This window comes from Cantharellus anzutake, assembly GCF_015039405.1.
Source record: "Cantharellus anzutake strain C23 chromosome Unknown EI90scaffold_14, whole genome shotgun sequence".
Taxonomy (NCBI): domain Eukaryota; kingdom Fungi; phylum Basidiomycota; class Agaricomycetes; order Cantharellales; family Hydnaceae; genus Cantharellus; species Cantharellus anzutake.
In genome coordinates, this window is record NW_024066964.1 from 1,190,467 (window position 1) to 1,214,197 (window position 23,731).

Genomic DNA, 23,731 nt, shown 5'->3' on the forward strand with positions numbered 1-23,731 from the left:
AATAGAAGTTCTCCCCTCCCCCAAATTCTCTAAGGTGCTAGGACGTGCTAGAGTTGGTGTGAGTGAGTGGAATTCCAACAGTAGGAATAAGGGCAGTGGTCTAGCTCACAACAAGTGAGTAGTGGACACTGAGCCCGGACCTTGCAGAAATCCCAGAGAACCCACCACAGAGTTAAGGATCAAGCATAGTGAAGTCAAGGGAGAAAGTTTAGGGAGAGTTTGGCCCCACGAGCTTAGTCAGCATAGAGAGCTGCAAGCCCTCTTTCATTTCAACACACAGGAAGTGATGTGGGTCTGGATATTGTAATCTGAAAAAGGTGGCCACACCAGGATTCGAACCAGGGACCATCCAACATATATTTGGAGGTGATAACCACTACACCATGCAGCCATGACTGGTTCTCTAGGAGCCTGTAGGTCTTATCGACTACTAGGTCTATTGACTACAACACTGGATGCAGGTCTGGGTCCAGGCTAAGTCAGGGTATGTGCCCTGACAATCAGGAGTTAAATGAAATGAGAGTTAAGGAGGATCCTTAGTCCGGTGTCAATGGACATCCTTAATTGGCCTTCAAGGATGTGTATCAGGGTGGCAAGAATTGGGAATGGAATACATGGCTGCATTGTCTTGCCACTAACAACAGCAGCATATGTAAGAAATGGAAATGAGAAATTTTTCTGTGATTTCCATTTAAAATAAGTGGGGAGAAAGGGGATTGGAGAATGGATGGAAGAGGAAATGGATGGTATGGGAGTGATGGGAGGATGCTTGGATTGATGCTTCTTCCAGCCTCAACAACAATGATGACAGCATTTTGATGTTGCTGACACATCTGTCAGGGCACACACCCTGACTAGCCCAGACCCAGACCTGCATCTGGACCTGCATGTGTACCCTGGTTCCTACCTCTCATGTGACTTCTGGATATCTCCAGAAGTTTTTGCTATATTGAGGCCACTGTGGGAAGATGAGAAGTCAGCTTCCTTCTCATCTCTTACCCACAGTAGGCAAGTATATATACTTGCCTTTCCTTTATACACATCTTCTTACCCACAGTAGATTGCGCCCTGGGCAGGGCTGTTCACACCTGAAGCTGTGGACCATAGGGGAGGGTCATGGGGACCTGGGAGTCATCCCCTGACAACATCAGAAGATGGTGCCACATTTAATGATGACAGTGATGCATCAGACAGTGCTGATGAAGTGCATGTCAACTTGGGAGGAAGTGGCAGTGGGTGTGAACATTGAGCCACAGCTGGCAATGCATTGGCATCAGAGCACACAGCAGTGGGACTAGATTGGTGTTGGAGGCTGCACAATCAACAGAATGTTGATGTGCTGAGGGCATCTCCAATTTGATGCATTCAGGATTGGGTATGGATGTGGTAATGACATGTCCAGGAGTGAATGTTGATGTGACAGGGATGGCTTCAGAATCTGATTTTGGCTTGTCAGTTTGTGCAGAGTTGGCCACAAGATCAAGGGGAAGGGGGGAGAGTGATGAACAAAATGTGGCAAAGGCTGGAGGGGATGTCATGACCATGCACTCCAGCCTGCTAGCCACCCATCCTGATGCCACCCAAGCCCATCCCCACTGTGCGAGCATGAGTGTGAGCCCCAACCTCATCCCTATCCTCCCTGATGGCTCCCCACTCACCCCCTGCTTGTCCCTAGGCTCCCCCACACTTGGCTGACTCCCCTGCAGCCACACCAACCTTCCTGCCCTGAGTCCACCTCTGGCACCATGCCCAGCATGACTCCATGCATCCCCACCTACTCCACCTGCTCAGCCCTCACCATGTTATGAGAACAGAGTCTCCTGTGACCATTGAAGGAGTGGAGCTGGATCACCTTATGTAACCAGTTTCCTTTGTCCAATAACAATAATAGAGTTTGTGCTGATTTGCTTACTGACCATGTTTTGGTTGCCAAATATATAATTGTTCACTGTCTAAACAACAATAAACACCCCTCAACGATCTCACCTGACATATAGATCGTCTATAGATAAAATTCTATATTGACTTTACTATAATTTCTAGTCAATATTACACCTAGATATACCACTTTTCAGTAGGACATGATTTTCCTGATAATTTACTGAAGAAAAACTACTAATAAAATAATTCCACAATAAATGTTATTCAATACAGGAGTAACCAAACTGCTCTTTCTATCACTCAGAGTGCGTGCTAGTTACCTAGCAGGTTCAGGATTGCTCACTTTTTGCCTGTGGTGTGATAACCAAATATTACTGAGAGATTATTCAATTAAGAAGTCCCTCCACTAAATTCTCACTAATTCTCACTGTGACACTTATGTTCAGCTGTGTCTAACTGACCCTAACTCACGCTTATAGTGACATGTTAGTTTTATATTAGCTAACAACTAATATTTGCTTTTATCTTTTGGAGCAAATGAACCAACCACTGGTGAGGAGAATTAAACTTATATTTCTACCTGAGGTTTGAGAGGGGCAGAAGCGGCAGCCTTTTATGCTTTTCAGAGACCTCTCTACTCCCATGCCTCACACTAGTTACATGTGCTACATTTGTATTATAGATAATTCTAGAATGATTTAGGGGTCTGGGCTGTGTAAGCTTAATAATGCACTCAGGACATGACTCAGCAATAAGTAATTCAGTTCTTTGTCTTTTGGGCCGATCTCAGCGGGGCCTTACAGTGCTAAGGCATGATTTACACTGCCTTAATTATGAACATAAATGACTTGGCTATAAAGGAACTTTCTAGACTGTCCTCTAATTCACTCCATCTTGTGATGCTGCATCATTACCAATGTTTGAGAGCCTTCCCAATTAATTAAAAGATCCGTGGACTTCTGAATCACTTTATGCTTATGATCTGAGATCCACATCATTAATCATTCCTTTGTTCCAATTTATTTGAGCTTAAAATCAAAAGGTTTTGATGAATCATGGGAAAATATACAAGATCCAATTTTCTAGCATTTTCTCCTCTTCTGATGTGATCAAAAAGTGTCTGTCTGCGCCAGGGGATACTCTGCCATATGGTATTTGGTTCGCCAGACTTCTGGGTGTCAATACATTTTCCTTGAGTCACATTACTTTTTGTAAGAATTAGCAAATAAATATATATGAATTATAAGGTGTTTCGCCATTGAGTGATATCTCCATCAGTTTTGAAGCTTTTAGAATGAAACAAAACCATGGATCAAGTTAAGAAACAGTCCTTTTAGATGGTAAAAAGACTACAGTCAAAAGTTTTCTGGTTCCCAAGATATTCACATTTCTTTCCCAATGTTCCCTCGTATTCTGCTGTCTAGGTGCTATTTTCTTGTTGTAGGGATATATTCGTTGAATATTATATTTTCCTACACCTATGCCAGGTTCTAGGCATGCTTTCCATAGCTTAAATCTCATGCTATGTGGGTGCAGATAATTACAATGAGCTTCTAATGTTCATTCAGTCTCATAAAAACCATGAGATCTGTTAAACATTTGAACTTGTCAGCTGATTGTTGACTATTCTGATACATCATTGTTTTATTCATTGAATATTGTTTCTCTCACACCATGTCGACCCTTAGTGGGCCATCACTCATCCATCATCTCTCTTCTTTCATTTTCCTTTATCTTCATCCACTCTCCCCCCTGTCAGGGACAGTGCAGGAGAGGTGGGGGTAGTGGCCCGGGTGGCAGTGGAGTAGTGGGAGTGTATAGCAGGCAGCCCTCACTCAGGCTCATGTCCCTGTCTGGCTTCTTAGGCTGAAGCAGGAATGGTTGTTATTAGAATGAAAGGCTAAACTAAACTAAACTAAGGTACTTGCCTGAAGCAGGAATGAGAAGAAGGCTACTTCTTCAGTTCTGCTTTGGCTCAGTCTATATACAAGCAGGAATGGGTCATGTGAGGGTGCCATGTTGTAGGAGGGCACAGCAAGTACCACACAAACAAGGCCAGAACCACGTTTTTTGAGGCTCCAACGAGCACCCTAAAGCCCCTGACACATTCACAATGCCCATGGCACATTTCCACATTTTTTCCAATTTTTTCCATGCTTTTTTCTCAAGACCCATATTGCCACTTCCCCAAAATTCACAGATATCCACCATTTCCCCCATATCTCCACCAATTTTCCACCAATTCACACGATTTTGAGCTTGAAGGACAGCGACGGATCAGGAGAAGAGGATGGAATGACGGGACGGGAGTTAGGATGACGGATATGCGGTGGAGAAGCGAGATTGATGGTTGATATTGACCTTATGGGCCTCAATTATTGATTTTATTGCTACCTTGTGGACACTTTTTTTGCCTTATTGTTTCTTAACCGAGTTCTCAACATTCTTCCTGTTTCCATTGACACCATCCATCGGCTATTTCCCTTGTTTTTTTGTTCTGATTTCTCTTTTTTTCTATATATACACCCAGTTTGCATTGTACTTACAGTTGTTGGACCCCTCTTCTGTGCTACAAAGACTGTGGTGTTGAGCGACCCTTCCACACGTTTGAAGAGCTTAGTTTGACTCCCTGACGACTGTCCAAGAAAGACCAGGGTGAGTTCTGAGTTTAAGAGATTTTATTAGTATCGTGCACTTGCACTGGGACCATGTGCAGCCTCACTGGTAGTAAGATTTTCTTTGCCCCCCTTTTTCTTTTCTTGTTTGCTGCTGGGTTACATCCCTAGCACGCTTACATTTCTGGTGGTCCTTACAGGGGGCATAAGTCTGCTCCTGGTTAAGGTCACTTTCTTCCGAATTTACCCTTCTTTCCACAACACTACGAACACATCATCATCCTATATTCCGCATTGCAAATCAAGACCGCAAGTTGGTCAAGAAGACATACAAGTTTACTACGTTACAAGCCTTACAAGTTTTAAGTGACTATCAAGATGTCGCATACAACTCCAAGTGGCCAGCCTGTTCCTGCTGTGCCAGTTCCACCACCCGGTGTGGTTAACACTCGGCTGTGAGCCACATGCCAGGCCCTCGTTCCAGAGAGGCACCTAGATTCAAGGGTCGTAAACTCAGAAAGTTCTTATATGACTTTGAGTTCCAGACCAGTGCTGCCCATTTTTCAGATGCGCAGAAGTGCAAGGCCATTATCTTGTACTGCTCAGAACAAGAAGCCAAGTTCATTCGAACTCTGGATAGTTTCAAAGCCAAGGACTGGCCTCAGTTGAAGACCGACCTTGACAGCTATCACCCAGCTGAACAAGAGGATCGTGTCTACCATGCTAGCGATCTCCAGTGGTTTGTAGACAAGACCCGGACCATAAAGCGTTGCAAGCACTTTGATTCATATCATTGCAAGTTTAGAATCATTGCTAAGTCTCTTGAGTAGATGCACACCCTCAATGCTCCTGACAAAGATGATTACTTCCATGGCCTTAAACCCACGAAGTTCCATGCTAAAGTCAAGTGCGAACTGAAAGCTCATAGGTGTTGGGTAGATCTTACCACGCCTCCTCCTATGGCCAATGTTGTGTTAACAGTCAAGGAGTTGCTTAAGCACAACTTGTACCATGCTGACGATTCAGAAGAAGACTTCAATTCCGAGTCGGACTCTGATGACTCCCACTATTCTTCCAATTCTGATTCTGATTCGGACTCCAATGGATCCTCTGACTCAGAAGAAGAATCAACCCCATCACATTGCAAAAGTTCAAAGTCCTCAAAGAAGAAACCTTGCAAGGAATCCAGGCATAGATCTTCAGAGACACATGATGAAGTCAAGACAACTACAGTCACTGAGTCAGAATCCAAAGCTGAGACTAAGGACTCTGTTCTTCAGGCCACTGTAGAGGATTTGACAGACAGGCTTGGTCGGCTGACAATTGAGATGGCCAACTTAGCCGAGAAGCATAGATATCCCCAAGCGTTGAAGGAGAGAACGAAGGAAGGTCAGTTGGGAGGTTCAAATGAGACCACCACCAAGCTGTTCCCTGGTTCTTTAGTTAGGATGGGGAAGTGTACTAGTATTATTCGTTGTAAATATAGTACCAATCCGAGTGTTTTGGCTAATTCTATTTTTATGGGTTAGTCTAAAGTTTCTGGGAATTGACTTACAGATAAACTGAGCCCTGTGGAGCTGTTCCTTTATTGAAATTTCTTAATTTGTCTAGGTGTAATTCTGTGTAGTGTTGTTTAATTTGGAATTTAACTTGAATTAAATCTTCTACTTGGTGAAGTTTCAAAGATTCTACTCAGTTAATGGATTGGATTGTGTCTGGAGTGTCCCTTGAGTTTGTTTTATTTTTGTCTTATTTTATTGCTTGTTTTAACAGTAGCAAAATAACTGTTTTGTGTTTACACTTTGAAATCTGGAGTGTTAACCAGCTCTCCTGTTGAAATATCTACTTAATATTTCTCTCCTTAATTGCTGCCTTTTACTACAGTGGCAATCTTAACTGTATATCACTTTTTCGCACTGGAGTGACAACCAGAAATGCTTGAGAAAAATAATACTCTATTTTCTTACTTCTCTGGGGGGGGGGGGAAAGTTGCAGAAAGGGTCTCCCTTTTATACTCCTTGGGTCACCTTCCTTTTTCACGCTCTACCTCGTATTTACAGGATTTATTTACAGTGTATTTTTCTCAAACTGAATAAAAAATGAAATTTTCACGCTATAGTTCTACTGCGCTTTGCTGCGCTGAACTGCAGCTCTACTGCAGTCAGACTGCACCTAGAATCCTTATTGTCCTTCCTCGCCTAAGCTATTTTAATGGTTAATTAGAACTTGACTGTGCTGCATTTGTCGCAGTTTCCTATTTCAAATTCCTCATATTTACCATTAAATTCGCTATGACTCGGTGATTCTGAATCCAAACTTCGCATTACTATGTGTACGGCTGCGCTGAGACCTTCAGCTGATTTATTCCATTTAGTTAAAATGAGACTTGAAATGGTAAATGAGTGAATTATTCAGGTTTAAAACCAAAAGAAAAAGTTGCTAGTAGTCAAGAATTACTCAAACGAATGTATTATAGCTCTCCACTTCATTAGAATATCGTTCCCTAAAATTCCCGCCATGGTCCGTCGTAGTTTTAGTGGTTTTTGTGGATTTCGTTCATCTTCCTTGATTCCCCTTTGTATTATCACATCCTAATCCTCCATATGTGTTGTTCGTTGTTATAGTAGGTCGTCCTCGAAGATATCATATTTTTATGTATTTTATTTAGGGCTCTGGACCTCTTGAAGCTGTTTTCCCACGCATTTTCAGGTTTCTAACTTCATGTCCTTGTATCTCATTCATTTCTGGATGGTTTCTCACGTTCTTGGTATCATAAATTTTCATTTATTCCCACCTTTCCAATGGTACTAAAGTTGTGTTCTATTTCCTGGTATTTGTTGAGTTAGCAAAAGTTCGTGTGTGCATTCGGTAATCACGTGTGTCGTTCCCATAGTCGTTCATATGCGGGCGCTGTTTCTGTTTAATTGTTCGGGATTTATGGTATGTGCGGGTGTTTATATCCTTCATATGGGCTTCTGTGATTTATTTCAGATTTTTCCCTCATGTTCTAAGGTTGTTTTGCACTTTCCGTGCTTTGTTTTGACCAGGCTCTTCCTTATTTGGATGGAAATTGGTCTTCGCGATCTGCCAAAGTGTGGATCTCGGTTCCGACGGCCGGTTCCCTTTGCATTGCCACCCTCACGTGTCATTAAACATGATGTGGATTTCTATATTCCCATCATGGGTATAACTTCACAACGGCTGGACTGTTTGGGCTGAAAATTTGCATAACTATAATTCCCTATTTTTCATAATTTCCGTGTAAATTTCGTTGTATGTTTTAATTATGGATACTTCGTAAACATCGTCTTTTCCCTGAGCTTGGGCTTTTGATGTCGCTATTCCCGTTATTGGATATCTCACTAATGCATGATCCTTTTATTATGAAAATTTGGGTGGATTAAGATTAGATCCCTTCCTTTCTAATGGGCTATCAAGCTTGTCTCGGTCGTTACTGGTTAGTCTTTGCGCTTGCTTTTTAAACGTTGTCCTTGTTTTGCAGGAGTTTTAGTCATATCTCCGTCGTTTATCGGTAGTTTTCCCTGTAATTACTTTCATTGGGTCCGTTTGGGGGACATCTACATTTCCTATTATGAACACAACTTTGAATTTTGCATTAGTTCCTGAGGAATCCTTGTTCCATGGTACTTCCATCCTTGGCTACATGTGCGGATGTGGGAAAGTAGTTTCCGTGGAGGTTCTCTGATTGTTTCTATAGTCAAATCTTGGTCGATTGTCCTAATTCTTTCTTTAATATTTGCTATAAATTCCCCCGAGAATTCCGTCTTGTTGATGCTAAGCTTGAAGTATTTTTGCTAATTTCCTTTCTTTCAATTTATCGCATATAGTCATAATAATTTGTAAAAATTCGTAAAAATTCATTAAAATTCAGGTCCTTCTATTTTCTCATATCTACTTGTCGTATGGGGTTTTGTGATTTATCTGGCACATTTCCATAATGGGTTTCCATAGTGTGACCGTTATTTCTCCTACAGCATATACAGGACAATGCTTCATGTGTGCTTCAGAGGGACATAGTTTTAGAGACTGCCCTGAGACCAAGGCTTTTATCACAGCTGGTGTACTTAGGTTTTACACAGTGACTAAAAGACTTGTCATGGCAGATGGTACCAATCTACCACACTCTACTTCCGGCAATGCCATAGCCCAACTGATCCATGAACAGGCCAGTATGCGCCCTACAGCAGCCAACCTTGAGTGGATGCGTGAGTACGAACTTGCCAATCAAGAGTTTGCAACTCTTGGTGAAGGAGAGTTTGAGGTCTATCCAGCTTATGCTTATCCTGCTGAACGCGGAGAAAGCGAGAAGCCAAGAACATCCAAAGCTAAGCCATATGATCAGCCTCCATCTCCAATGAGATGCATAATTCCTCCAGAAGAGCTTAACCCACCTAATCGCATGTATGTTGAGATACCTGCACCTCCAAAGATTTTGAAACGGCCTCAACAAGCGGTAGAGGATGTTCCAATGTCTTATGGAGAAACCGCCCCCAAGGATAAGGGCAAGCAAAAGGCTGGGACTTTGGCACCCCAAGTTCCTCGTACTGGGGAGAAGTCAGTCAAGGCCAACACACCTCAAAGCAAGGTGACCTTTAAAGATGTTCAAGATTCACCCAAGGCCCCGATGAATAAGCAGAGGGTGGGTGTTAGAACTGGCGGATTCGGACGACTCCGGAGTGGAATCGGAGACTTAGCGTGGAAGGACCTTGGCCTCAGCGACTCAGGCGGAGCGCTGTGCCATTGCTGGTTGTCCTGGGGGTCCCTAATTTCGGATCTAGCAGAGGGAAAGTCTCTTGGGGGGAATTCAGGTCGATTTCGGACTGAGGTTACAAGTTACTAGGTGCATTGTATATAAGGAGGGGTCCGGAATCAAAAGGAACAAGGGTAGGACAAAAGGAGACAAAGGGCGATGGAAAGAGGAACAACACCGAGGGTCAAGTGTTTGACTCAATGGTGTTTCCCAAAGGAGGAGTGAAGGGCCAAGGCCCAAGGAGGAAGGAAGGAGGATGGGAGTGGGGAATGGCCAGCTGACTGAATAGAAAGGAAGCAGCAGCCCAAATAGGAATGAGGGAGCATAGCGGAATTGAATGGAGCAATGCAATAGTTGCAAGGTCTGACATAAGTCCGGAAAGTCCGAACTCGGAAGTTAAACTCCGGAATATTGGCAAATGTAATTAAATGGAATGAGCTAACCAATACAATGGGTATAAGCAGAGGTGGGGTCAAAGTCCGAGGTCGGAGCTAAGACTGGAGGTTCCGGAGACGGAGACGCCAACGGGATTCCGGAGCGGAGGTCCGGAGTCGGGAACATAGGTGTTGCATGCTTGTCTGGAAGGTGTCAAGGTTGAGGTCGGACCTGGAATGTTCTGGATTCGGACCGAAGGTGGTGTTGGAGCCAGAGGTGGGATAACCTCTTGGAAGTCGGCAAGGAGGAGGTGGCAGAAGGGAAGTAGGACTCTGGAAGTCAGGTTCGGAGTTCCGGGAGCCCGGAGCGGAGGTCGGGATTGTACGGATATGACAGTGGGTCCCATGTATAAGTTTGCCTCGGAGCTTCAAGAAAGGTTGAACTCTGAGGACATCTTTGAGAAACTCATGTCTCAAGAAATTACCCTGCCCTTGGGCATGGTACTCGGCTCCTCATTCGAGTTGAACAAACACATACAATCAGCTACTAAAGTGCAATGTATTCCCTTGGCTAGGAAAGTTGAGACAGCTGCATTGAGTGTTGAACTGTCAAAAACCCGGATTGTAGGGGTAAATGTGTGAGTCCGAATGCAGGTGGGGCTCAACTAGAGGGGGAATCTGAGAACTCCGGTGGTGGACTGAAGCTTCTCCAGGAAGCCCGGTTCTGCTGGATGGTACAAGAGGCTCTAAGAGGGACGCGGCCTCAGCGACTCGGAGGGAGCGCTGTGCCTCCGTTACGTCTCAGTTAGTCCTTGTATTTCTTATGTCTGAGGTATCTTGTAGAACGGGAACGGGATTCACTCAGAGGGACTTTGGGTAGCATTTTTAGTCGAGATTAGAACTGAGGAACTACAGGTTCTAATCTATGGGTATTTTATAAAGGGGAGTGGAAAGGACTTAGTTAAAGTCCGAATAACAATGGGACGACACTGAAAGGTGCCAAATGATACCGAGAGGTACCGAAAGGTCCCAAACGATATCTCTAATGGGGAACCGAGGTGTCGGACCATAGAGGGTGGAGTAAGAGGCCGGAAAATGAATGGGAACAAGAAATGGGTAAGGGGGGGTTAGCTGACTGAATGGTAAGAAGAAGATAGTCGTGCTAAGCATGGAGGGTGACTAATAAGTGATGACATGAGTGAGATCATCGAAGGATGCGGGTAACTCCGAAAGCGGAGTTGTGTATCCGAAGGATGTTGGGTGACTCAAATAAATGAAATGGGTGGAGGAATGGTTTCAGGGTGTGTCACAGGATGTTGGAGGTCCGTCGGGATATTGGAGCAAATCCGGAGTCTCTGAATGTTCCGACTCAGGACCAAGCTTCCGGGATGGGAGTGGCCAAGGTTCAGTGTGCCGCAACCAGACCAGAGCCGAGACAATCAGGAGGGAAGGTGACTTGAGGAGTGGGGAGGTGTGGTGTAGGGGATGGTGAAGTTGTTAGGAAGGTGTGATGTGGTGGGAGTGCGCGGGGTCGGGATTCCGGGATATGACATGAACCAGAGAAACCCTACTTGGAATGCGCTGAAGTCTATGAGCCTGAGCACACTTTTGAAGTTGCTCTTCTCAAGCCTGATTACGAGCCTGATGACTCAGAAAGTGTTGTCTACTGTCAACTGCTTGAAGCAGAGCACCTACACGAATATGGATACTTAAACCGACAGTCCTATAGCCTAGCTAGTCATCCATCATACCTAGCAATGGTCACAGCAAAAATTCAAGGACACATTTTTGGTCGCCCATGCACAATGTTAATTGACACAGGGAGTGAACTAAACATCATGACCAGTGAACAAGCCTATGCCTTAGAACTTCCTGTCAACCCAACTGGAGAGCTGAAGAGGCAATGGCTATCTTAAAAGATTTAGCTGTCATCCAATCGCTAGATTTCAAGTTGGCTGCCCAAGTAATGCCAAAGAACCAGCGAGAGAGCAACTTAGGTTTAGTTGCCATCCAAGTCAACTCATCTGTTATTGGTGTGGGCTGGGTTATTAACCAAACCTATGAAGATGGGGTATATCCCATAGTTTTCAGTTCAATCACGTTCAATGCAGTTGAAAGCTGCTATTCTCAGCCTAAGCTAGAGCTATATGGAGTTCTACAAGCCTTTAAGGCAGAGAAACACCGTTTATACAACATTCACTTTATGCTTCAAGTGGATGCTATTTCGCTTATCCAAATGATAAATGCCCCCAATTTGCCAAACGCAGCAATGACCTGCTGGATAATGTACATTCTCTTATTCAGCTTTGACATTGAACATGTCCCTGCAACGAAGCACAAAGCCACTGATGGATTATCTCGGCATAGGAAGTCAAAAGATGACTCAGACCATAGTGATGGTGAAGTAGATGTTGACGAAGGGGTGAAGCTTGTCCAACCTCTCCACACTCTCCCTGATGAGGAGACTAGGGAAGTTAGCATGGTCAAATTTTACGACCAACAGTCTGACTCCCAAGAAGACTCCAAAATTAGTGACACAAGGCTATATCACTGCATAGGCAAGTGCACGCCACTTGAGGTCCGCTGGAAAGAGCCAGCCCAGGCAAAGGTTATTTCCAGTAGCCCATTTGACTTTTGTGAAGGTGAAACTAGAGACCTTAAACCTGTGGGGTGCTCATTCCTTGCACACCCACATGTTCTTCGGACTCTAGCTCCTGCGGAGGGCATCGGGGCCGTGCCCCGTACCCCCCTGGGGCGTTGCCCCAGACCCCATTGGGGCTCTGCCCCATGCAATGACATCCTTGTTATTATTGTTCCCCATGTGCTAAAGAAATAATGAGATATATGGTGATTATTTATGCACCAAGGGGCCAGCCCCTTGAACCCCTGCTCCTGTGGAGGGCCATCGGGGTGTTGCCCCGAACCCCACTCCTGCAGAGAGCCTTGGGGCTGCGCCCCAAACCCCGCTCCATTAATCATGCATAGAAATGAGAAAAGCCTTTCTCCCCCCATTGACACTGCACCTGCTCAAAGCACTGCCTATTTTCTGGCCAGTTCTACAATTTCCAATTATTGTCATGATCCATTTCCACATTGTAGTGAAATTCCTTTTGTAACTTCATAAAACAGATTCCCCCATGTTGCTGTGAATTTTTTTGATTTTATTTTATAGAGAGCACCTTGCTTTTATTTTTCTATCTTTTTATTCTATACTGTCCCATATTGCTGTGAATTTTCTGGATATTAATTTGTATAGAATACCTTGGTATTGTTTTTCTTGGTTTTCCCACATTGCCACAATTTTTTCAGATTTTATTCTATATAGAGTACCTTGGTTTTATGTTTGGATGTTTCTATTTCATGTTGTTCCATGTTGCCATGAATTTTTTGAATTTTTATCTTGTCTGGAACCTTAGTTCATTTGGTTCTGTTGTTGGAAACTCCGGATTTTAACTTATTTGCTTTCTATTTATTTATCTATTTTACATGCTAATAGCGAAAATACAAAGAAAAACACAGAATACAACAATACTACCATTTATTGTATATGCCAATTTTCGACAAAAAACAATAACTAATACTACTACTACTACTACTACTACTACTATTATTATTATTACTATAATTATTTATTCACTATTTACTACTACTACTATTATTATTATTATTTACGACTATTATGACCTATTTATCTATCTATTTTACATGCCAAAGCCACATGGGAACAAAAAAGAATTGCTCCCATGGGGGGTGGGAACCGGTTTTGAGTGGGGGTATTAGTACTTTTTCGCATATGTCTGTGTGCAAACAAAGTTGTGGGAGGTTACACTCAATTCCTCACATGAATTTCCTCAAACTAAACATATACACGTGATTCTTCACATAAACCTATCATATCTCTCTCAATTCTCATCCATTTCTCCTCGGGCTTTTTTCAGTGGGCACGTCTCAATGCCCTCTACATGTTGTATCATTAGTCTGACTCGCCATTTGGCGATCCTGAGGAGATTATGGTGATTTTACTCATTTCCCATGCACAAACTGTATGGTAATCTATTATATCTCGCTGAATATTGCATCAAATGTTCTATAGTTTTGCGTCCTATCTTATATATTATTAACGCAAAGATTTCATATTTCTTTATATTTTTCTTTGACATCCGTGAGGTGCTGGAAGACATTTCCCACGCACAGACCATGTGCAGAGCAGACACTGCATTCATATCTCTGTCAGTTCTTATTCGTTTCTCCTCGGGTTTTTTTTAACGGGCGTGTTTCAATGTTCTCTACAATGTTTATTATTATTTTAACTTGATATGTTGCGATCTTGAGGGTGCCAAGTGAAGTTTAATGGAATAATTTATTATATCTCGCTTGATACTGAACCGAATGGCCTGAAATTTTGCGGACCATTTTATATAGTATTAACGCAGGTACCTGGTATTTTTGCATATTTTTAAAACATCTGTAGGGTGCTGGGGACCGTTTCCCACACACAGATCAGCCATGGAGCGGACACTGGATTTGTATCTCTGTCAGTTCTTGACCGTTTTTCGTCGGGTTTATTGCAACGAACCCGTACTAACTCTACCTCCATTCGTTATTGTTGTTTAAAGTCGTGAATCAGCATGTATGAGGAGGTAGCATGATTTTTACACAAATTCAACATGTACATTAGCATCTCTGTCAATTCTCATTTGTTTTGCGTCAAATTTGTTTCAATGAGTCTGTACAAACGCCCCCGTCATTGCGTATTATTAATCCAAGTCGCGAATGAGCCTGTATGAGGCAGTAGGACGATTTTTCATATTTTTTCACAAAAAAAGAATGCACATCCATATCTCTGTCAATTATCATTCGTCCTCCGTCATTTTTTTTGTACATAGTCTTCATGACGTCTTCATTATTTTATATCATTAGCGCACATTGCGAATGAGGGTCTATGAGGTGGTGGGACGTTTTTTCACATTTTTTCACACACAAATCACATGTACATGCATATCTCTGTCAAATCCTGTTCATTTTTCGTCGGGTTTTTTTCAATGAGCTTCTGTTAGCGTCCTCTGTATTTTGTATCATTGGTACATATCGTCAAACATTCTGTATGAGGCCATGGAGACTGTTTCCCATGCACACAACTCGCGCTGGGATGGGCCACCACTCGTATCTCCCTCAGTTTTCAACCGTTTTCCATGGGGTTTTTTTGCAACGGGCGCGTCATGGTCACCTCTCCATCTTTTATTATTACACCAAGATAGGTCATCTAGTACAATTGTTAACATTGAAACAGCTCCCACGGCTCACAGAACTGCATTGCTTATGAATTTAATTTGTATTGATCAATACATTCAACCTCACTTCATTATATACTAGAGACCTTAAACCCATGGGGTGCTCGTTCTTTGCACACCCACGCATTCTTCAGACTCTAGCTCCTGTGGAGGGCATCGGGGCTGCGCCCTGAACCCCCTGGGGCGTTGCCCCAGACCCCATTGGGGCTCTGCCCATGCAACAACATCCTTGTTATTATTGTTCCCCATGTGCTAAAGAAATAATAAGATATATGGTAATTATTTATGCACCAAGGGGCCAGCCCCTTGAATCCCTGCTCCTGCGGAGGGCCATCAGGGCACTGCCCCGAACCCCACTCCATTAATCATGCACAGGAATGAGAAACACCTTCCCCAATCCACTGGGAGTGAGGCCCTTGCATTGTTTTTTGTCATTTTCTGGCCATTTCTCCAAACCCACCACCCCAACCACTCCCCATCACATGAAATTCCTTCTAAGTTTATAAAACAGTGTTCCCCATGTTGTCATGATTTTTTTGATTTTATTTTATAGAGAGCACCTTACTTTTATTTTTATTCTATACTGTCCCATGTTGCTGTGAATTTTCTGGATTTTAATTTGCATAGAATACCTTGGTATTATTTTTCTTGGTTTTCCCCCATTGCCGCAATTTTTTCAGATTTTATTCTATATAGAATACCTTGTTTTGGATGTTTCTATTTCATGTTGTCCCACGTTGCTGTGAATTTTTTTTTTCGAATTTTTACCTTATCTGGAACCTTAGTTCATTTGGTTCTGTTGTTGGAAACTCTGGATTTTAACTTACTTACTTCCTATTTATTTATCTATTTTACATGCTAATAGCGAAAATACAAAGAAAAAAACAATACTACCATTTATTGTACATGCCAATTTTCAACAAAAAAATACTACTACTACTACTATTACTATGATTATTTATTTATTTATTTATTCACTATTTACTACTATTATTATTATTATTATTATTATTATTATTTACGACTATTATGACCTATTTATCTACCTATTTTATCTATTTATCTATCTATTTTATCTATTTTACATGCCAAAGTCACATGGGAACAAAAAAGAATTGCTCCCATGGGGGGGTTTGAACTGGTTTTGGGTGGGGGTATTAGTACTTTTTTGCATATGTCTGTGCGTGAAAAAAGTTGTGGGAGGTCAAACTCAACTACTCACGTGAATTTCCTCAAACTGAACATATACATGTGATTTTCACATAAATCTATCATATCTCTCTCAGTTCTCATCCGTTTCCCATCGGGTTTTTTTTCCATGGGTGCGTCTCAATGTCCTCTACATGTTGTATTATTAGTCCGACTCGTCGTTCAGCGATCCTGAGGAGATTATGGCGATTTATCGCATTCCCCATTCACAAACTGTATAGTAATCTATTATATCTCGCTTGATACTTGACCAAATGTTCTATAAATTTGCGCACTAATTTATATATTATCAACGCAAGTTTTTAACATTTTTTTATATTTTCCTTTGACATCCATGAGGCACTGGAAGACGTTTCCCACGCACAGACCATGCGTGGAGCGGACACTACATTCATATCTCTGTCAGTTCCTATTCGTTTCTCTTCGGGTTTGTCTTAACGGGCGCGTGTTATTGCCCTCTACAATTACTATTATTGCCCCGGCTCATTATTGCGCGATTTTGAGGGGTCCAAGTGAAGATTAATGACAAAACCTATTATATCTTGCTTGATACTGAACCGAATGACCTGTAATTTCGCGTACTATTTCATATAGCGTTAACGCAAGTACTCCACATTTTTACATATTTTTAGAACATCTATGAGATGCTGGAGAACATTTCCCACGCACAGATCATGCGCGGAGCTGACACTGGATTGGTATCTCTGTCAGTTCCTGACCGTTTCTCGTCGGGTTTTTTGCAATGGGCCCGTATTGACCTTTCCTCTATGTGGTATCATTAGTGCAAGTCGTGAATCAGCATGTATGAGGAGGTGGAACGATTTTTCCACAAATAAAGCATGTACATTAGTATCTCTGTCAATTTTGATTCGTTCTTCGTCGGGTTTCTCTTAATGGGCCCGTACTAACCCCCTGGCCATTTTCTATTATTGGTGCAAGTCGTGATTGAGCGTTCGTGAGGCAGTGGGACGGTTTTTCACAATTTTTCACACAAAAAAAGCATATACATGAGTATCTCTGTCAATTATCATTCGTTTTTGGTCGTTCTTTTTTTTACATGCTTGTATCAACGTCCCTGTCATTTCATATTATTGGCGCACATTGCGAATGAGGGTCTATGAGGCGATGGGACATTTTTTCACATTTTTTCACACACAAAAGACATTTACATGCATATCTCTGTCAAATCTCATTCGTTTTTCGTCGGGTTTTTTCAATGAGCTTCTATTAGCATCCTTTGTATTTCGTATTATTGGTCCATATCGTTAAACAGCCTGTATGAGGCCGTGGAGACCATTTCCCACGCACACAACTCGCACTGGGATGGGCCACCACTTGTATCTCCTTCAGTTTTCAACCGTTTTCCATGGGGTTTTCTGCAATGGATGTGTCATGATCACCTCTCCATTTGATATTATTACACCACGACAGGTTGTCTAGTACAATTGTTAACATTGAAAACGCTCCCACGGCTCACAAAACTGAATTGCTTATGAATTTAATTTGTATTGAACAATACATTCAACCTCACTTCATTATAGACTAGAGACCTTAAACCCGTGGGGTGCTCGTTCCTTGCACACCCATGCGTTCTTCGGTCTCTAGCTCCTGTGGAGGGCATCAGGGCTGCGCCCTGAACCCCCTGGGGCGTTGCCCCAGACCCCATTGGGGCTCTGCCCCATGCAACGTCATCCTTGTTATTATTGTTCCCCATGTGCTAAAGAAACAATGAGATATATGGTGATTATTTATGCACCAAGGGGGCCAGCCCCTTGAACCCCTGCTCCTGCGGAGAGCTATTGGGGCGTTGCCCCAAGCCCCACTCCTGCGGAGAGCCTGGGGCTGCGCCCCAAACCCCCTGGATATATTTAATTATTTTTTACACCAAGGGGCCAGCCCTTGAACCCATGCTCCTGTGGAGGGCCATCAGGGCCTTGCCCCAAACCCCACTCCTGTGGAGAGCCTTGGGGCTGCGCCCCAAACCCCACTCTAATAATCATGCACAGGAATGAGAAAAGCCTTTCCCCCCTCTTTGGCAATGCACTGGGAGTGAGGCCCTTTTATTTGTTGTTTTTCTTCATTTTCTGGCCATTTCTCCAAATCCACCACCCCAACCACCTCCCATCACATGGAATTCCTTTGTAAGTTGATAAAACAGTGTTCCCCATGTTGCCATGAATTTTTTTGATTTTATTTTATATAGCACACCTTCCTTTTATTTTTCTATCTTTTATTCTATGTTGTCCCATGTTGCCGTGAATTTTCTGGATGTTTTTTTATATAAAATTTATCTTCCTTTGTTGTCCCACATTGCCGCAATTTTGTCAGATTTTATTTTATTCAGGACACCTTGGTTTTATTTTTTTTGGATGTTTCTGCTTCATGTTGTGCCATGTTGCCGTGAATTTTCTCAAATTTTTACCTTATATGGAACCCTTCATTTGATTCTGCTCCACATTTTAATTATTCAATTTTTATTTACCTATTATTTTACATGCTAATAGCGAAATACAAAGAAAAAGAGAGAATACAACCATTTATTGTAGACACCAATTTCGAAAACATAACCAAACATAACTAATACAACACCACTATTACTATTATTATCTAATTGTATTTGCTAATTAGCGAAAAGAACAAAAAAAAATAACTAACACAACAATACTATCATTACTTATTAATAACTAATTGGTGAAAACAACCGAAAAAAAAAATTACTAATACAGCAACAAACAACTACTATTTTTATTATTTTATTATTTATTATTATTACTATTTACAGTTATTATGACCTATTTATCTACTTTTATTTACCTATCTACCTATTTTATCTATTTATCTATCTATCTATTTTACATGCCAAAGTCACATGGGAACAAAAAAGAATTGCTCCCATGGGGGGGTGTAAACCGGTTTTGAGTGGGGTATTAGTACTTTTTCGCATATGTCTGTGCGCGAACAAAGTTGTGGGAGGTTACGCTCAATTGCTCACGTGAATTTCCTCAAACTAAACATATACACGTGATTCTTTACATAAATCTATCATATCTCTGTCAGTTCTCATCCGTTTCTCGTCGGGTTTTGTTCCATGGGTGCGTCTCAATGTCCTCTACATGTTGTATTATTGGTCCGACTCGTCGTTCGGCGATCCTGAGGAGATTACAGCGATTTATCGCATTCCCATGCACAAACTGTAGAGTAATCTATTATATCTCGCTTGATACTTTACCAAATGTTTTATAAATTTGCGTACCAATTTATATATTATCAACGCAAGTTTTTGACATTTTTCCATATTTTTCTTAACATGCTGTGAGGCACTGGAAGACGTTTCCCACGCACAGACCACGCACAGAGCAGACACTACATTCATATCTCTGTCAGTTCTTATTCGTTTCGCTTCGGGTTTGTTTTAACGGGCGCTTGTTAATGCTATTTACAATTATTATTATTGCCCCGGCTCATTATTGCGCGATTTTGAGGGTGGCAAGTGAAGTTTAATAGAATAATTTATTATATCTTGCTTGATACTGAACCAAATGTCCTGGAATTTTTCGAATCATTTTATATACTATTAACGCAAGTACAGAATATTTTTACATATTTTTAGAACATCTGTAGGGTGCTGGGGACCGTTTCCCACGCACAGATAATGCGCAGACCTGACACTGCAATCGTATCTCTGTCAGTTCTTATTCGTTTCTCTTCGGGTTTTTTTTAACGGGCGCGTGTCAATGCTCTCTACAATGTATATCATTACCTTAACCTGATATCCTGCGATCTTGAGGGTGCCAAGTGAAATTTAATGGAATAATTTATCATATCTCGCTTGATACTGGACCAAATGGCCTGAAACTTTGCGAACCATTTTATATAGTATTAACGCAGGTACCTGATATTTCTACATATTTCTAAAACATCAGTGAGGCGCTGGAGACCGTTTCCCACGCACAGATCATCTGCGGAGCTGGCACTGGATTGGTATCTCTGTCAGTTCCTATTCGTTTCTCTTCGGGTTTTTTTCAACGGGCGCGTATTAACTCTCTCTATAATGTGTATTATTACCTCAACTTGATATTCTGCGATCTTGAGGGTGCCAAGTAAAATTTAATGGAATAATTTATCATATCTCGCTTGCTACAGCACCAAATGTCCTGAAATTTTGCGAACATTTCATATAGTATTAACGCAGGTACCTAATATTTTTTTATATTTTTAAAACATCTGTAGGGTGCTGGGGAGCGTTTCCCACGCCCAGATCAGCCGCGGAGCTGACACTGGATTGGTATCTCCCTCAGTTCTTGACCGTTTTCCGTCGGGTTTTTTTTAATGGGCCCGTACTACCTCCACTTCCATTTGTTATTGTTGGTAAAAGTCGTGAATCAGCGTGAATGAGGAGGGGGAACGTTTTTTCCACAAATAAAGCATGTACATTAGTATCTCTCTCAATTCTGATTTGTTTTTCGTCGGGTTTCTTTTAATGGGCCTGTACCAACTTCCTGGCCATTTTCTATTATTGGTGCAAGTCGCGAATAAGCGTTCATGAGGCAGTGGAACGGTTTTTCACAATTTTTCACAAAAAAAAGCATATACATTCGTATCTCTGTCAATTATCATTCGTTTTTCACCGTTTTCTTTCGTACATACTCGTAACAATGCCCTTACTATCTTATACTATTGGCGTCAATCGCGAATGAGGGTCTATGAGGCAGTAAGACGGATTTTCACATTTTTTCACACACAAAAGACATGTACATGCATATCTCTGTCAAATCTCATTCGTTTTTCGTCGGGTTTTTTTTAATGAGCTTCTATTAGCGTCCTCTGTATTTCGTATTATTGGTATATATCGTCAAACAGCCTGTATGAGGCGTGGTCACTGTTTCCCACGCACACAACTCGCGCTGGCATGGGCCACCACTCGTATCTCCCTCAGTTTTCAACCGTTTTTCATGGGATCTTTTGCAATGGAATCGCTCAAACGTTCCCTCCATCTTTTATTATTACACCAAGATGGGTCATCTAGTACAATTGTTAACATTGACAATGCTCCCACGGCTCACAAAACTGCATTGCTTATGAATTTAATTTGTATTGAACAATACTAGAGACCTTTAACCCGTGGGGTGCTTGTTCCTCGCACACCCACGTGTTTAGCGGTCTCTAGCTCCTGCGGAGGGCATCGGGGCTGCGCCCTGAACCCCCCTGGGGCGTTGCCCCAGACCCCATTGAACGACATCCTTGTTATTATTGTTCCCCATGTGCTAAAGAAATAATGAGATATATGGTGATTATTTATGCACCAAGGGGCCAGCCCCTTGAACCCCAGCTCCTGCAGAGAGCTATTGGGGTGTTGCCCCAAGCCCCACTCCTGCGGAGAGCCTGGGGCTGCGCCCCAAACCCCCTGGATATATTTGATTATTTTTTACACCAAGGGGCCAGCCCCTTGAACCCCTGCTCCTGCGGAGGGCCATCAGGGCCTTGCCCCGAACCCCACTCCTGCGGAGAGCCTTGGGGCTGCACCCCAAACCCCACTCCATTAATCATGCACAGGAATGAGAAAAGCCTTTCCCCCCTCTTTGGCAATGCACTGGGAGTGAGGCCCTTTTATTTGTTGTTTTTCTTCATTTTCTGGCCATTTCTCCAAATCCACCACCCCAACCACCTCCCATCACATGGAATCCCTTTGTAAGTTGATAAAACAGTGTTCCCCATGTTGCCATGAATTTTTTTGATTTTATTTTATATAGCACACCTTCCTTTTATTTTTCTATCTTTTATTCTATGTTGTCCCATGTTGCCGTGAATTTTCTGGATTTTTTTTATATAAAATTTATTTTCCTTTGTTGTCACACATTGCCGCAATTTTTTCAGATTTTATTTTATTCAGGACACCTTGGTTTTATTTTTTTTGGATGTTTCTGCTTCATGTTGTGCCATGTTGCCGTGAATTTTCTCAAATTTTTACCTTATATGGAACCCTTCATTTGATTCTGCTCCACATTTTAATTATTTGATTTTATTTACCTATTTATTTTGCATGCTAATAGCGAAATACAAAGAAAAAGAGAGAATACAACAGTACCACCATTTATGGTAGATGCCAATTTCGAAAACATAACCAAACATGACTAATACAACACCACTATTACTATTATTACCTAATTGTATTTGCTAATTAGCGAAAACAAAAAAAAAAAATTACTAATACAACAACAAACAACTACTATTTTTATTATTTTATTATTATTTATTACTATTTACGGTTATTATGACCTATTTATCTACTTTTATTTACCTATCTACCTATTTTATCTATTTATTTATCTATTTTACATGCCAAAGTCACATGGGAACAAAAAAGAGTTGCTCCCATGGGGGGGTTTGAACCGGTTTTGAGTGGGGGTATTAGTACTTTTTTGCATATGTCTGTGCGCGAAAAAAGTTGTGGGAGGTCAAACTCAACTACTCACGTGAATTTCCTCAAACTGAACATATACACGTGATTTTCACATAAATCTATCATATCTCTGTCAGTTCTCATCCGTTTCCCGTCGGGTTTTTTTTCATGGGTGCGTCTCAATGTCCTCTACATGTTGTATTATTAGTCCGACTCGTCGTTCGGCGATCCTGAGGAGATTATGGCGATTTATCGCATTCCCCATTCACAAACTGTATAGTAATCTATTATATCTCGCTTGATACTTGACCAAATGTTTTATAAATTTGCGCACTAATTTATATATCATCAACGCAAGTTTTTAACATTTTTTCATATTTTTCTTTGACATCCATGAGGCACTGGAAGACGTTTCCCACGCACAGACCATGCGCGGAGCGGACACTACATTCGTATCTCTGTCAGTTCCTATTCGTTTCTCTTCGGGTTTGTTTCAACGGGCGCGTATTATTGCCCTCTACAATCACTATTATTGCCCTGGCTCATTATTGCGCGATTTGAGGGGTCCAAGTGAAGATTAATGACAAAACCTATTATATCTTGCTTGATACTGAACCGAATGACCTGTAATTTTGCGTACTATTTTATATAGCGTTAACGCAAGTACCCAACATTTTTACATATTTTTTAGACATCTATGAGGTGCTGGAGAACGTTTCCCACGCACAGATCAAGCGCGGAGCTGACACTGGATTGGTATCTCTGTCAGTTCCTGTTCGTTTCTCTTCGGGTTTCTTTTAACGCGCGCGCATATTATAATGTCCACTACAATTTGTATTATTGCCTCAACTCGATATTCTGCGATTTTGAGGGTGCCAAGTGAAAAGTAATCACATAATTTATTATATCTCGCTTGATACTGGGCCGAATGGCCTGAAATTTTGCGAACCATTTTATATAGTATTAACGCAGGTACCTAATATTTTTGCATATTTTCAAAACATCTATAGGGTGCTGGGGACCGTTTCCCACGCACAGATCAGCCGCGGAGCTGACACTGGATTGGTATCTCCCTCAGTTCTTGACCGTTTTCCGTCGGGTCTTTTTCAATGGGCCCGTACTAACTTCACTTCCATTTGTTATTGTTGGTGACAGTCGTGAATCAGCGTGAATGAGAGGGGGAACGTTTT

The 23,731-nt window shown here is 41.9% G+C and overlaps 1 protein-coding gene and 1 non-coding gene across 2 annotated transcripts; both read right to left on the reverse strand.

Moving 5' to 3' along the window:
- Positions 1 to 318: 318 nt before the first annotated feature.
- Positions 319 to 391, reverse strand: EI90DRAFT_t101. Its single transcript has one exon. It is a non-coding gene; the product is annotated as a tRNA-OTHER (tRNA).
- A 16,999-nt stretch (positions 392 to 17,390) lies between these two features.
- On the reverse strand, positions 17,391 to 18,141 carry EI90DRAFT_3014814 (uncharacterized protein; the record flags this gene model as incomplete). Its single annotated transcript, XM_039056824.1, has 4 exons — positions 17,391 to 17,517; positions 17,725 to 17,858; positions 17,898 to 17,999; positions 18,025 to 18,141. 4 exons carry the CDS (start codon positions 18,139 to 18,141, stop codon positions 17,391 to 17,393), a joined length of 480 nt encoding a protein of 159 aa, XP_038918435.1.
- Between the last annotated feature and the right edge of the window lie 5,590 nt (positions 18,142 to 23,731).